Here is a 15,250-nt window from a genome sequence, read left to right as displayed (position 1 = left end):
GTAGTTACTGAAGGAGAGTCTATTTGTAGAGCTCAGACCTTGTGGAAAGCTTTCCCACTGAAACCCAAGCTGGTTTTGTGAAGTCGTATGTGCAGAGGACTCATGTCCTAATGGTGATGTAGTATCTTCTTATTGCCATGAGTTTAATCTCTAATAGTATATCAAGAAGCAGATCTGATTGTTGATACTTTTAACTGGTCATCTGCTGAACATAAACATTTAAGATTCTCTGAAACATCTAATTCTTCTGATTTTTCTCAGGACTTGGAATAGCCTGAGGATAAGATTGCAGCAGTTAGGGACATTCCAGTGTTCCCCCTGAGAGTTGGTCCGGGCCTGCCTTCTCCATGAAATGCTGTTCTTATCTTGTGGAGAAGAAAATTGTTGTTTACTCTCTCTACCATACTCGATTGCAGTACAGAGTACACAGAAGGGTAATGACGAAGAAGTCCCTCATGATCTTGTACCAGAGCCCGTGCTGGTAGAGGTCACTGAATATTAAGAAAGGATTTTCAGGTCTTCCCTTTGCTTACAAAACCTGGGATGCAGACAACATTGAACAGCCAAATCACAGCACATTAAAACTCACAGTATGTATGATCATGCCATTGGAATCCCTTCTTTCTTAGTGTAGGAAGTACTTAACAGAAAAATTGACATTTAGGTGAAAGTACTGGATAGTCTAATATTGTGATTCTAGGGCAAATTCTCAGTCTTCCCACGGGACCTGCATCTTTATCATATTTAAGCTGAAGAAACAAAGTTAAGCAGGACTTAATTCGTCCAGTCAGACACATAAAACTATCTTTCTTATTCAGCACCTGTTAACAGAGAATTTGGCAACGAGACTTCATCCAGTCAGGGCTTCTTACCGCAGTGAGATGTCACCTTGTCCATATGCACTTTTTCAGGGTAACCTTTTGAATCCCTGAAGTGAATTCTTTGCCATTGCATCTTTCCGGTTTTCTTCCTGTTGTTACTTTTCTGAATTTTGTGGGGTCCAGATCCCATGATTCCTATGATTTTTTTAAAAAATATTGTCCACTTCATGTGCTGCATGTAGGCACTTTCTGATGTTGTAACTGACAGGTGTTTGTTTGTTATCTTTCTTTCCTGGTCTTCTCAGGACAGGAGAACTTTTGTTATTGAGAGATCAGACCTCTGAGTAGACGCTGTAACCTCAGCCTCACTGATTTCTACATAACAAGTTACTGGAAACTATGTTACGGATTGGTAATGACAGAGCATGCTTTTCAGAAATCAGAATATATTCTATGTCAATTTAGGCATTCCTTTGTCTGTGCTCAAATACCTGTCTTTAAGACCTCGGAACAAGATTTTTTTTTTTTTTGAGATCTCTTTGCCTTGAGTCAATTGTTTAATCATTTTAGTGCTGCACTGGAAATCTAATTTGCGTGAATGTTGATTTTATTATTTCATTTTTACTTGTTCAAAGTTAAAATGAGTATATGAGCTGCCAAGGGGTTTGCTTGCCAGTAGGTAGTGTTGGGATGTGTAGTATAGATGTCAGCTTCTATTCAGTTTTCTTTCTCTTTTCTCCTTATGGTTCAATATCTTTCTGATTGCACGATATTGAGATGCATTTGCCAGTGAGGGATGGAACACACTATTTGGACAAAATTAATTCCTCAGTCTTGAGTGTCTGTGGAAAGTCATCTAGAATAAATCATGAGTAGGTGGACTGAAATAAAAAAGAAAACTTTGAGCCTGAAGAATTCAACTTTAGATTAGCTTTGTTTTATCTACTGGAACTTTTTCACATATCTAACATTATAGTAAGAGTATATATGTTTGGCTGCTGGTGTTAAAATATTTGGCGATGATGTGACATGGTATTCTCCTATTCCTCTTCTTCCTATACCACAGCTCATAAGTCTGTGACACAGTTTTCATTATCAGACTATATATTGAGAGTATAGGAAGAAAATTTGTAACCTGTTTAATACGTCCATGCTGTGTTCTGTCATATGTCTTCAAGTAGTTAAATATTGCCCTATGCCCCTGTTCTTTAAATGCTTCCCATTGTCAAACATGTGGATTATTCTCCTTGCACTATAATACAGGAGAGGAGTACTGGGAAAAAAATAATCATGGAGTCATTAAATTTTCCCTTTTAAACTGAGATAAACAGATCAGCTTTGTTTTTGCAAAAGTGACCACAAGTAACATTGTTAAAAATACTTTTGGCAGTTATCTTCTGTATGTTTTTTTAATAGGTTCTTTTAAAAAAAATTACAAAATGACTTTGTTTACAGATAGCAGATCAGATGTTCTTTCATAGTGATTATCGGCCCCTTATCCGTGATGCCAACAACTTTGTCCTGGATGAACAGACACAACAGGCTCCACACCTTATGCCTCCCCCATTTTTGGTTGATGTGGATGGCAACCCTCATCCTGCAAGGTATCAGAGGCTAGTTCCTGGTCGTGAGAACTGCAGGGAGGAACAGCTTATTCCTCAGATGGGAGTGACATCTTCAGGTATGAAAAATTTTGCTTCAGTACACAGTAGCCTATCTAGTACCTCCAGGTGTTCTACACTTTCCCTTTCACTTCATCATTTTTCTACATTTCTGGGCATAGTAGTTCATGTAGTGTGGAAGAATTGCAATGTCCTTGGCACCAGTTGCTTGTGACAATTTGACTTACAGTACTGTCATCGATCAAGTCAGTACTACTTGATGCTACTACACCAGTTAGCTTGGAGCTCATTTCATTATTGGAACAGTGTATGATGCCGAGTGACCTTGCAGTTGATCTCTTTGGGGTAAGATTTCCTACTTCAGAAAACCTCAGAAATAGACTGATCTTCCACTGATCAGTTGGAACAGGTAATACCAACAAGAAGAGAAAAAAGAGAGGACACCTTAAATATGCAAAATACTTTTCCTATTTAAATGAAGGCAGTCATTCAACTTAAAATTTGATGGTTTGGTTAGAGAACTCTGAAGACTTGATGAGGATACCAAATCTAGGAAACCTCTGAAAAGTTGTATTCTCCATGCACAAAACAGAGGAGGAATGTGCATATTTCGGGCCAATGACTGGCTGTTGGAAACTGCCTAAATGTGGTCCACATGGGTGGGGATGTAAAAACGGTGCCTACTTGTTGCGAGTCACTAGTTTGATATTAATATGAGTGAGCAAATAGTGACCAGTTAAAGTAGCTTTAAATGTTTTAAAGATAAGCATTGTTAAGTATTTGGATATTGTTGAAAATATGGGAAAACTGATTGTGCCTGTAAATAGTAGCCTGTATGTACACCATCATTAAGCCTGTGGTGTGTCAGACATTCCAGGAAGGCGAACTGATGGTGTCGTTACCAAAAGATCTCTTTATCCTCATTTGTAGACCTGAGGATTACAAGCCAGTGAATACTTAAATAATAATTTTTAAGGAGCATTTCCATATTTCCTCCAAAATTACAGGAAGAAATGCTACCTAAGAAGCAATTATAAGAATTTAAAAATTCTTTCTGATGAATTTATACCATGTTTGATCTCTAACTTTTTAGCTAGAAGCTTTGAAGCTAAATTTGATTTCCAAGGAAGGATGCAATTTTACTTGATTGTTACAGTTACAGCATGGATCCATGACATTCTGAAATTCTCCAAATTTGAAAATGTCCTGGGCATATTCTTCAATATAATATCTTGAAACAAATCAGACTCTGCACACAGACTGAACAATATTAAATATAATGGAGTGGCTGTGTGACACATGAATGTCTATACGAAGATGATGTCCACAGCATTTGGTTTAATAGCAGGGAGCCATCAACCAGGTGGACAGAGAGACGAGAGATTTTGGAGAGAGAGGAGACATTTTTCTACCTCTTTACAGTTTAGCAACAATATATGCAGTCTTAACCAGAGCGAAACTATGTTCATTTATTTATTATGTTCCCTTCCACTAAGGAAGCTCCATTTCTTTCTGAAACATTATTGAGGAATTTGATGTACCTCCCTCAGAGCTCTGACAGATTATTTCTTGTCAAGTTTTCCGTAGGGGCTTATAAGAGTAGGTGGACTTCAGATAGTCATGCTTGATTTACTGCTTAGATGTACATGAAGCTCCTTTAAACCAGATGTTTTGAAAAAATCAAATACCAGTGTCTTTACTATTTCATGTTTTTGAAAACTTGCTGTTACTTGCAAAGGCAAAATCTCACAAGCTAGATACATAAACAACTTTTCACTTTGTTTAGGTAGCAGTTTCCTTATTTAAGATCATTCTTGGGTTATTCGTAGTATTTCTCATTGTTTCCAGTAGACAGTGTGTCTGCTTATGAGATACCAAATCTGACTGGCTCACTGCATGAGTCAGAAAACATCCAGCTGTGGTTATACCAGAGCTCACTACATGATCTGAGCTGCTGCTGCTTTAGGGAAGTTAACTTCCACTACAGTAACATTGAAACCCTGAGAGCACTGTCTTAAATATTTATATTCTTTGTGCATACCACCATCTAGTAAGAGATGGCTGCTTCTATCTAGCCACATAATCAGAGCTCTTCATTTCATAGCACAGCTTACTGTAATATCTTGTCTTGGATCTTGCAAAGTGCAGTTTATACTATGATATCTCTTTGGAATCATGCTGAAAAAATGATTTCTGTACCTTGTTTCTTTGGACATCGTCATCCTCATTACAAAGTTTTACAAGTTCTGCTTCTTTTGACTAGAGCTTCCCACCACTCTACTCCACCATCTAACTATTTCGTGTGGAGGTATCTGACTTCCTTGTCAAATCAGTACCGTAACCCTTGCCGTTTTCTCCATACATCTTTAATTTTTTTTGTGACCGTTGTATGAGAACAGATTTCGTGTTTTTCATGCTTACATGCTGTGTATTTTGCTTGCTGCAGAGAAACAGTATTATCACTTTGTAATCATTTCTGTGAGAACGATTTCCTGTCTTTTATTCCAGAGACCTACCCAAAAGGAGGTTTTTTTGCCGGTTTTACATACCAAAGAAAATTAGCAATGCTTCCTCTGTGTCATCATTACACCTATGTGGAGCTCAATCAAGCATTTCACTGCTTGGTGTTCTCCAGTGTAGATAATTCTCTTCTAATTCAGTTAGACCTTCTTGATGGAGTATTTTGTTGAAGTTTATGCTTAAGTGTTTTATAATGGATTTGGAGCAGGCTAAGGATGCATTTGAACAATTTACTTTGAGCTGACAAACAACAGTTGTACTAAGCTTCTGTGACTTGCTAGCACTTGATAAAATTTAAAGTTTTATTAGGAGTGGCATGTGATCATCTTGACCTCACTCCAGAAAATACGTTCTCAGTATATTAAGAAAAAAGTTGTCCTGTTTAAAAAAAGGCTGTTACAAAAATATGTATTAGTCTATACTTCCACATGTGATTCTGTACAGTACTTGTGAGTTTCAAAGCTAAAACTTATATGAGCTGTTTGTAACATTTGATTCTTCAACGTTTGTGTTGTTCTCCTGTATGTTTTACTTCACAGGATTGAATCAAGTTCTAAGTCAACAAGCAAATCAAGAAGTTAGTCCATTGGACAGTATGATTCAAAGACTTCAGCAAGAGCAGGACCAGAGACGTTCTGGGGAGGCAGGAACCAGTAGTACCAGCCGGATAAGCAGAGGTAGATTACTGGCAGATGGGTGTTGTGGCTTTTCTATTGAAACAGCCGAGAGCTGGAAAACGTATATCACATTATTGTACATGATTTGTGTATTTTGTTGAACTATTAGAAAGAAGGAATGGAGCCATAGAAAATAATACAGCTTTCCCATCTTTTTTACCTTTCTGCAAATCTCAGGATTCTTAACATTACAAACTTATCTTTGTTAAAGTTATTGTCTGATCGCTGAGGGAACTTGCAGCAACTGCATTCCTGTAGAAGTGACTACCCTACTGTTTAATCTGGAGCTGGCGATTTACTTTATTGAAGTCTGAGTTGTCTCAAATAAAGAAATAGGAAGGAAGAAAAGAGGAAGGAGCTGCTTATTTCTCAGCACCGCTGTTTCATATTTTGGTGTCTTGCACTAGATTACACAGTAGTTTTTAACACTTAAAAAATCATGGTTGGCAATCCCCTCAAGTAAGCAAAAATTGTGTGTGGAAGAATGTAGAAAAATGTTGAAATTCTGCTACAACGTAGGTGTTTGAAGGATCTTGCATACATTTCGTTTTTTGCGGGAGGGGTTTGGTTGTTTGCGTTTTTTGAGGTTTGTGTGTGTGTGTTTTTGTGGGGTTTTTTGTTTGGTTTTTTGTGTGTGTGGTTTTTTATATACATACATATATATATATTTATATATTTATATATTTATATGTGTATATAAATATACACACACACCATTTCAATTTCTTGCCAGTAAATTTTACAGCTTGGACTCTTAATAATTTCCAGCATTTTGGCTTCATTTTTTTGAAGGTAGAAGACTGTTTAAGGAATACACTGATTCAGTGAGATATAATACATCACTGTTGTATAATACGCATGTAGAGTGCAGTAGCAATAATTGACTTCACATAAATGTTTTCAAAAGTATTTTTAAAGAAAAGCAAACCAATGAAACATTGCTTCACTTCAGTTTGTTGATACATCCTTTTCAATGTGAGCTTTTAAACGGAATACTGCAGCCTCGTAGCTGTTTAAGCGTGTGTGTGTGTTGTAGTGACTGTAGAAATTGCTGAAATAGTTATATTCAGTTAATATCTGATTTCTTTTGCAATAATAGATCAAATAAAATTTTTTTCTTCTTTCATTTTGAGTTTTTAAATGCTTCCCTTAGAGTTTCAGATCAAGTACAACTATCACTTTTTGACTTTTTAGGATCTATAAGTTCTACCTCAGAAGTACATTCACCACCAAATATAGGATTAAGGCGTAGTGGACAAATCGAAGGTGTGCGGCAGATGCATAGCAACGCACCAAGAAGTGAAATAGCCACTGAGCGGGACCTTGTGGCTTGGAGTCGCAGGGTTGTAGTGCCTGAACTGTCTTCTGGTGTGGCCAGGTAAACATAGGCCAAGTTTGCAGTGAATTTTAGTTTGGTGAACTTAGTTAAATTGAACAGTTTTGGAATTCACGTTGTCATAGAACTACGTGTGGTATTTATCTATTCTGTGGTCTTTTTGTTTGTTTGGTTGGTTTTTTTACAAAATCATTTTCAGTTTGAAATCAGTTGCTGTTGAAAAATCTTGGGATTATAGAAGTATTGTGAATAAAAATTTACCGTTTAACTAATGATGGAATAATATAAATTGCATATGCAATGGGATCTAGCTGCCTCAGTGTTTTCTGACTTGTAGCATAATATTACAATATGTTTTAACTCAATTTGTTGCTGCTAATTTATGGCATTTTATGGCTCAGGCACTGACCTAATCCATTAGGTCCCTGAGGTTAATTTTTATTTCCAAACTGGAAATTTATTTTGTTCAGTAATTAACTCTTGTGATGAATACTTAAATCAATAAGTCAAAAACCCTACTAGCCACAATCAAACTGCTTTAGCTTTTCGAAATAAGATGGAAATATTACTTTCTTCAGAAAGGGTAATTTTGAGGCCACATTCTGACTGTAAAGAGAAGAACTACTGTTCAAAGACTGTTATAAATATTGAACATTTATACCTTGATTTGGAATAGATCCTCTCACTTGTAGTATTTTGCTTTAAAATAAACATCTCCATTTTCTTTTTTCAGTAGGCAGGAAGAATGGAGAACAGCAAAGGGAGAAGAAGAAGTAAGGGTATATCGGTCAGAAGAGAAAAGAAAACATGTAATGAGTCACATTCAAAGAGAAAACAAAATACCGACTTTCTCTAAGGTAAATAGTCACTTGCAGATAAGCATAAAAATTAACTCGGTGTGTTAGGCCACATGAATTTACGTTCTTCCTCTCAGTTTTAAATTTAAAAAACAGGGGTACAGGAATTTGTTTATCTCCCCAGAATGAGAAAGCATGTCTCTACTGATGTTTCATTATGTTCTGAATAAACAAAGGAGATTGCTTGTAGAACCCTCTGAGTGAGAAGCCCTGTGAATCTAGTGTTAGGGAAAGTCATGCTCTTTGCTGGAGCTGGAGTGCATTTTTCAATGACTTGACTTGATGTGTTCATGTAACTTGCAAAAAAATGTAATTTATGTCTTTACATTGGTAAAAAAGTGTGAAGGATATATGTTCTATATTTACAAAAATAATTTTATACCTTGTTTGTTATAAATTCGTTTTACCTATGCATCTGGCTTGCTTATCTGTGCTTCTCTAGCTAAATAACCTTCTATATTTTCTAGTAAAGGAAATAAATTTTAGGCAACTGTAAAAGAGAATCCATACTCTTGTTTTTGTAGTGTGTTTATTCTAGATGAGACTGTTTCACCCTTAATCAAAAGCTTAGTAAAATGTAGACCTTCAAGAATGCCTACAACTTGTCCACGGAGAAGTAAAAATCACATGCAGTTCAGGGTAGAAAAATGAAGAAATGAAATATTAAGAACAAGCTTACAAAAAACTGTGCAGGTCTTAAGTTGATCAGAGTACCATGCTTAATGCCTTTTATTTTTCATTTTCTTGGAAAGGAAGGGATTGAGATCAAAAGCAATCTGAAAATAAGTAAATTTCAGATGCTTAGTACTGCTTCAGTGGTTTTTAATAATGGTAAATTAATTTTATATGCAGTAGGAAGAATAAACTTGAGATGGGCAAGTGTTTCTACTTGATAGTAAATTTGAGTGTTTGTTTTTGCTTCTTTTTTGTACTCAACCAAAAGAAAGCTTTCAAAAGAAGTGAGATGAACACTTCCCCACTCCCAAACAGTCCCCTAATAATTTTTAATTTCTTCACTAAATTTCTTAATTTTTTCTTCGGTTTCTTTTTTGTGTTAAAATTGTGTGCATTGCTGGCCCAAGAAATGGTATTGATATGCTAATTTCAATGCTGCAGTCACCAACACTGTGTTTGCCCAAGATAAAGTGAACAAATATTTTTTCAGTGTATCTGCAGTTATTGTACAGAGAGGGAAGGAGCTCTGCGCCACTTATGGTTTTGGAGGTGTCCATGGCAGGGCTCATTAATTGTATATCGGGGCATCAGAAATCTTGGTAACTCCTTCTCTCAGAAATAATAGCAAATGGGCCTCCCAAATTCAGAAGTTAACAAAGTTATTTCTTGCGGGGATGTATTTTGGTGCTGAATTATAGACTTTCTTTCAGTTAAGCAATTACACTGCTCAAGGTTTTCTTTCTTTTTTTTCTTTTTTTTTTTTTTCTTTTTTTCCCCTTCAGCCACAGCCAAGTCAAAAGATCCTTCCTGATAATGTGAATTCCTACCAACTTACCATTAAATTTCTAATTGGGTTACAGTTTTCCTATTCTATCACTAGGACATAAAAATAGCAGAGTATGCTAGTTGGTCAGGCATTTTGGTTTCAGCAATTACCTTTATTGCATGTTTTTGCAAATCTTTTCTCAGAGGAGAAATTTTTTAGTCTCCAAACTTTAAAGACAGCACTGGATCATTTTAAGCCCCATATTTATGTCCTTAAAATCTTACAGAGCAAAAAATAGCTTAGGAAAGCCTTTCTTCAGTTTCATATATTTACCCAAAAGAGTGCATCCTTCATTTGCCTCAGTCCCTGGAGGGTCTGTGGTCTGGGTTCTGATGCCCAGAATGTGAGGGAGAGAGAACTTGGAAAATCCTTTAGTCACTTCCCATCTTTGTCCTGAGGAAATACAGCAAAAAGCAGACAGCCCTGCTCTCTGCACTGGAATATGTCAGTACATTTTCCATATAGAAGTTATTCCTGAATTCAGTAACAGTTTCAGAACATTTAAATAAATCCTTCTTAAACCCTACAGGATACTTTCTAATGGCAACTTGGGACAAAAATGACATATTCTTCCATAGTTTATTCTGCATTAAATGTATCTCTTTTTGCAGGACTTGGGTTGCTGAGAGGTACAGTACTTCATATCCCTTGAGATAAATATGAGGGACTCAGAAATTAGTAGGTATCACGTGGGCTTTAAATAAGCAAATTTGCAAAAAGAAAATGGTACTTGATCTCACATGATTGAGTCTCCCAGTTAATAAACTGCTCAGTTTCTAGTGATTTTTTTTGTTGTTGTTGCTTATGGTTGGCATGAGCAACACTTTTGCCCAGTAGTGTCTGAACAACAGGAGTGGTGAATTGGAATTGTCAGTTTTGGTAGTGTCTGTAATAGATCAAACACCTGGGAAGAGAAGCAAGACTGAGTGCACCCCAAAACCTGATGTGTGATATTTTAAGTGTTTTTTTAAAAATATATATTAATAACTTAATTATAGCAGCTCTTCTGTTGCTGTTCTTTACAGTGACTGTGTGGCTTTAAATACAAGCTGTGTTAGACTGAAGATAGAACTGGAAAGTGCTGTGTAAATTTTCCTTTCTGTCAGTGCATGCAGTAGGTTTTGATACTGATATCATGTAATCTGTATTACAGTAGTATCGCAAGAGTACAGTCCTTTTGTGTTGCATAGTGAATTCTTAAGGGTTTAATGAGAGAAGTTATGATGTAGAGGAGCTGGGGAACACCTCAAACAAAATACAGGGGAAAACGTTATCTTCCAGTAATCTATAGACCTAAGAATTACTGTGTCAGGAATTCTAGGAAGTGTGTCATTCTACAGTACTGTCAGCTGGTCTGGGAACAGAGTAAACAGGGCTTGTATTGAAACACTGTCCTCATACACAAATTCAGTTATATTCATACCAGTAGGAAATACTAATTTTTCTATCAGCTTTTGAAATTTACCAGTTATGTTCTTATAATAATTATAAAATAATATTTTCTTCCGTTCCCTTTGAACTGAAAGGAGTCAAAAATACAAAAGTAAAATGAAAAGAAGGGCAGGAACAAATGTTGGCATTTTGGATTACAAGCTAAAGTGTAGGTCAGTAAGGAACAACACAGAGCAGCTGTAATTACTTTTTGAGTAGATTCCAAAGTCCTATTACTAATTTTTAGTCCAGGGTCATTATAGAGTGTGTTAAAAGTAGTACAGAATTATAGCTCAGTCTTTCTTCTTTAACAATATCTGCAGCTTAATGGAAGTCATATAAGTATTCTGCTATTTGAAGTTTAAAACGCCACGTTTCTTTGACATAGGTCATACTGAAGTGTTTGTACGTGATTGCTTGAGGGACTAATGGAGTTGTGTGGGAGAACCTATTGGGTATTTTGACCTGAATAGTATTTAGAATCACTGGTCTGCATGTGGAATGAAGAACTCAATTTGACTTTCAAAGTCATTGGTGAAGAATAGGATTTTCTCTGATTATTATTAAACAAAAACACTTATATATATATATATATATATATCTTTAGGACTATGCCAAAGATGAGAAGTGATATAAATAACATGCTTAGGTAAATGTTCCTGGTCCAAGTAATTGGAGTATTACTTTATTAAACTACTGGGATTACAGAGCATTTTAATAATTACTAAAGAGGATGAAATTTCTGTACACTAGAGGGTTGATGTGGCGTGTGTGTTAGTAAAAAAAAAAATGACAAAACTGGAAATATTTCTAATTACCACGAAGCGGATGTTATAAGCAGAAATTTCAAAGAATTAAGATTGGAGATATTTATGGATGGACAAAAGTAAGCATAAGCCTCTGTCGTTACAGACTATTGTAAACTAACCGGAACCAGTGAGGAGAAATGTGTGCATTGTTTTGCTTAGTTGTGTTCGTCAAAAGTAGGTATTTTTCCACTTACCATGTTACTTAAACACTACTTCCAGGTAAATCAACAAGATGTTAAGAGGAAAATAATCTAAGCCCTGATAGATTAGTTCTTAGTGTCCGTTATCTTCGCTGCTTTTGGAACAGTTCTCACTAATTTCTTACACATGTGTGATGTGGTAAGAGTAAAAACTAAGTAATTACAAGCACCGATTCAGACTTGAGGGGAATGTGGAAGGACGCTCTTTGGCTAAAGAGGAAATGTAAGACAAGAGACAGTGGCCACAAACTGCTGAAATGAGGGAGGTTTTGCCAGAATGTCAGGAATCACTTCACTGTGAGGGTGACTGAGCGCTGGTACAGGCTGCTCAGAGAGGCTGTGGAGTCTCCAACCTTGGAGATACTCAGGTGTTATCTGGACATGGTCCTGGACAACTGGCTCTAGGTGGCCCTGCTTGAGCAGGGGATTGGGCAAGATGACCTCCAGAGCTCCCTTCCAACCTCACCCTTCTGTGAAATAAAAACTGCTTTATACACTAACAGTGTGGGGGATTTGTTGTACTTATCACCTGGGGAGAACTCATGATCACTGAAGAATGTTAAACATGGACTAAGGTATATATTAACAACCTGGGTAATGCAAAAGTATCCCTCTCCAGAAAAAATAAGAACTGAAATTCAATAAGGGCAAATTTAAGTGCAGAGATAAATATTGCGTTGAAGAATTTGAAGAGCATTTCTGGTCAAGAATGAAAACAGTTACGTATGCTGCTTGAGAAATTGATTTTTTTTTTTCAGCATAACGTTTCAAATGTGATGTTGTGAAAAGCATATGCAGACAAAAAAGCCAAAGATTCTTTTCTTTGTCTTAAAGAGGCTGTGAGCATCTATTTAGTGTTGGGCTTCTGATACTGGGCATACACTTGTACCTTGCCCCTGTTAAACTTTCTAGTAGAGGCTAATTCCTTTTGTCTTGCAGAAGGAGGATCCGATTTCAGATAAAGAATAGATACTGCTGGTGAAGAAATACTATGAAATTGCTACAGCCAAAGCTTTCCAAAATTGCTGCAGCCCTGTGTGAAAGCACAGCAAAGCTGTGCTTCCTAGTACAGTCAGGGTCATAGGGACAGTAGAATGCAGTGGTCTGAGTTGTCAAGATACCACTGCATTTCCACTGTGTCTTTCACAAATGGTGTTACAAAGACCCTCAGCAGTGCCCAGATGACATGTTTGTGTATCTGTCCCTCTCAAATACAGGAAATGCCATCATTTGTATTTCACAGAAAAACTGTTCTGACAGCAGCTGTAATTTCTAGTGTATCTATAGATGTGCTCTGATATTGACTGGAAGCCTTGGATGTGATACAAGGTACTTGTCAGCACGTGTGACTGTTCACCAACGGGTATTGAGAGAGAGTGATGATTGAGCATCAAATCATAGGTTATCCTGGCTTTATTTCCAAGCCTCCTGTTAGAGTTGAGAGTCCAATTTTAAGCTGTTTCTTTAGGATATATATGGAGGGGGCTTGGGGCAAAGACCATTAACTGTGTTTCCTCAGTCATTGTTGAAAATGTTGGTGATACATTCTGTTGTCAGAAAAAGTTCATAATACTTTATCTTTCTAGTCAAACGTTCACACTTGAAACACACACCCCACCCCCGCCCCCAGCTTCCCCCAAGTAAATAAAGATTTGCCTGACCTGCAGCTTCTCATCAGATTTTGGCAAAGCTATGTTAAATAGGAGTGATGTTAAAATACATTTTTTGGCAAGATGTAGAAACTGCATACCTTGTGGTCCCTGCTTGAGCAGTGTGGTTGGACAAGGTGACATCCAGAAGTCCACTTCAGTCATTCTGTTACTTATGGATGACTACCTGTGGTTCTGTTTTTGTTTTGTCTTTTATTTTTTTTTCTCCATTCTTGTTTTGGCATTGCATTTCCCAGAGCAGTTTGTTACCCTTTGGCATCACAATGGCACAGTGTTTATACAGTAACGTTACTTCCATAAAGGAATGATCTTTTTTGGAGGGGTTGTGGGGTGTGGGGTACTTTGTTGTTGTTGTTGTTTCCCCCTCAAGCTTTGAACTACCAAAAGAGAAGAACTCTTCCCAAAACCGAGGAGTAATGCAAAGCGCTTCAGTTTTCCAAGGATCCATAGTTCTAGTATAAGCATGGAAAAGCTGTATTTGTAGTACCTATTTGAGAAATCTCACCTCTGAATAGAAAAGGAGATGTAAATTTTTAGGACTTTTGTTTCTAGAGCAAAGATGAGCATTACAGTCGGGCTGTAATGAAGCTCTGCAAAACATGTCCTCGTTATTGTACAGGATACTTGACTAATTTGTTTCTTTTGGCTTATGTGATTCTGTTCTGTTGTCCATGCTTCCTCATACCATGTTTCATGATGCTAAGAGGTAGATGGGCTTTATAAAACACATCACAATTCAGCAGCAGATGCAAGTTGCTGTAACGCTGGCTTTTGTGACCTCTCTGCTCCAGCAATGAGTCTTGAGAGCTGGATGAGAGGTGAGCAGCCCCAGAAGGCTGACGGACAGCAAGGCTGTGTGATGGGCTTGGTCTTAGGGCTGCCTCTGAGCTGCTCTGGGTCAGGTCAGAGCAGCTTGAGGAGGTCATGTGCTGCCAGTTTGAATCCAGAAGAGGGAATGCCCCAGGTCTCAAAAGCCTTGGGCAGTGTTAAAACAGCGATTGCTGAGCAGTCCCATCAGAAGTGTCTCTGGTAGCTGTGCTGCCAGTGGTAACTTCCCCAACTTGAATTCACTGGACAGAAAAACAGAAACACAGTGTTCACTGAACAGAGCATAGAGCAGTTTGTGTTGGTTCTATGTGCTTTGGTGAAAACTGTGATGCAATTGTACAGATCAGCATGCTGGTCTACTCTACTGAACTGTTGCAGTCACACCTGAAAAAAGTGTGTATCTTCTGGCAGGAAGGGTAGGAGAAAAGCTCTAGCTGGCAGAGTTCTGCATTTTAAGGGAAATTGTTGAGGCTAAGGAAAACCAAATCTTTGCTACTGCTGCTTAGCCAAGTTTTAGTTTTCACCAAAAAGTGGGGTGTTTTTTTCCTCAATGAGAAAATTTAACCTCATGAACCAACTTTGATTATACATGACAGGAAAGATGCACTCTCTCCTACAAAAGAAAAAAAAAAATCCAAGAGGAATAGATACAAGCAGTCTTCCCTACTAGAAGGCTCTGGTAATATGAGCACTTTTCCGTGGTTTGCTCTGGTTCTGCTTTCTTTATCTCTGGGTCTGTTTTTTCAACCATATCAGCACCTAACAGGTATCTGAGATCTTCCTTTGTGGAAGAAAGAGAGCACTGGGGAAGTGTACCTTATTTTGTGGCACCTAGGAATGTGTCCGGAAACTATGTTATTTGGTCTGAGCTCAGCTGCAGTTTGAATATGCATGCCAAAAAAATTAGTTCAAAACTCTTGAAACTGAGATTGTAGCTCTTGATTTTTTGCCAGAGGTTGGGGACTAATTCAAGATTAC

At 37.3% G+C, this 15,250-nt stretch overlaps 1 protein-coding gene across 4 annotated transcripts in view; it reads left to right on the top strand.

Moving 5' to 3' along the window:
• Window positions 1-15,250, top strand: part of PHIP (pleckstrin homology domain interacting protein) — a 109,345-nt gene that overhangs the window by 60,515 nt on the left and 33,580 nt on the right. For all 4 annotated transcript variants that reach the window (XM_065630823.1, XM_065630822.1, XM_065630824.1 and 1 more), the window contains exons 17-20: window positions 2,277-2,502; window positions 5,503-5,640; window positions 6,835-7,018; window positions 7,710-7,833. In XM_065630823.1, coding sequence (XP_065486895.1) covers window positions 2,277-2,502; window positions 5,503-5,640; window positions 6,835-7,018; window positions 7,710-7,833 — 672 coding nt within the window. The remainder of the gene's footprint in view (window positions 1-2,276; window positions 2,503-5,502; window positions 5,641-6,834; window positions 7,019-7,709; window positions 7,834-15,250) is intronic.

The sequence above is a fragment of the Caloenas nicobarica genome, chromosome 3 (assembly GCF_036013445.1).
Source record: "Caloenas nicobarica isolate bCalNic1 chromosome 3, bCalNic1.hap1, whole genome shotgun sequence".
NCBI lineage: Eukaryota > Metazoa > Chordata > Aves > Columbiformes > Columbidae > Caloenas > Caloenas nicobarica.
Note: the sequence above shows the minus strand (reverse complement) of the source record. Positions and strands in the feature narration are given on the sequence as shown.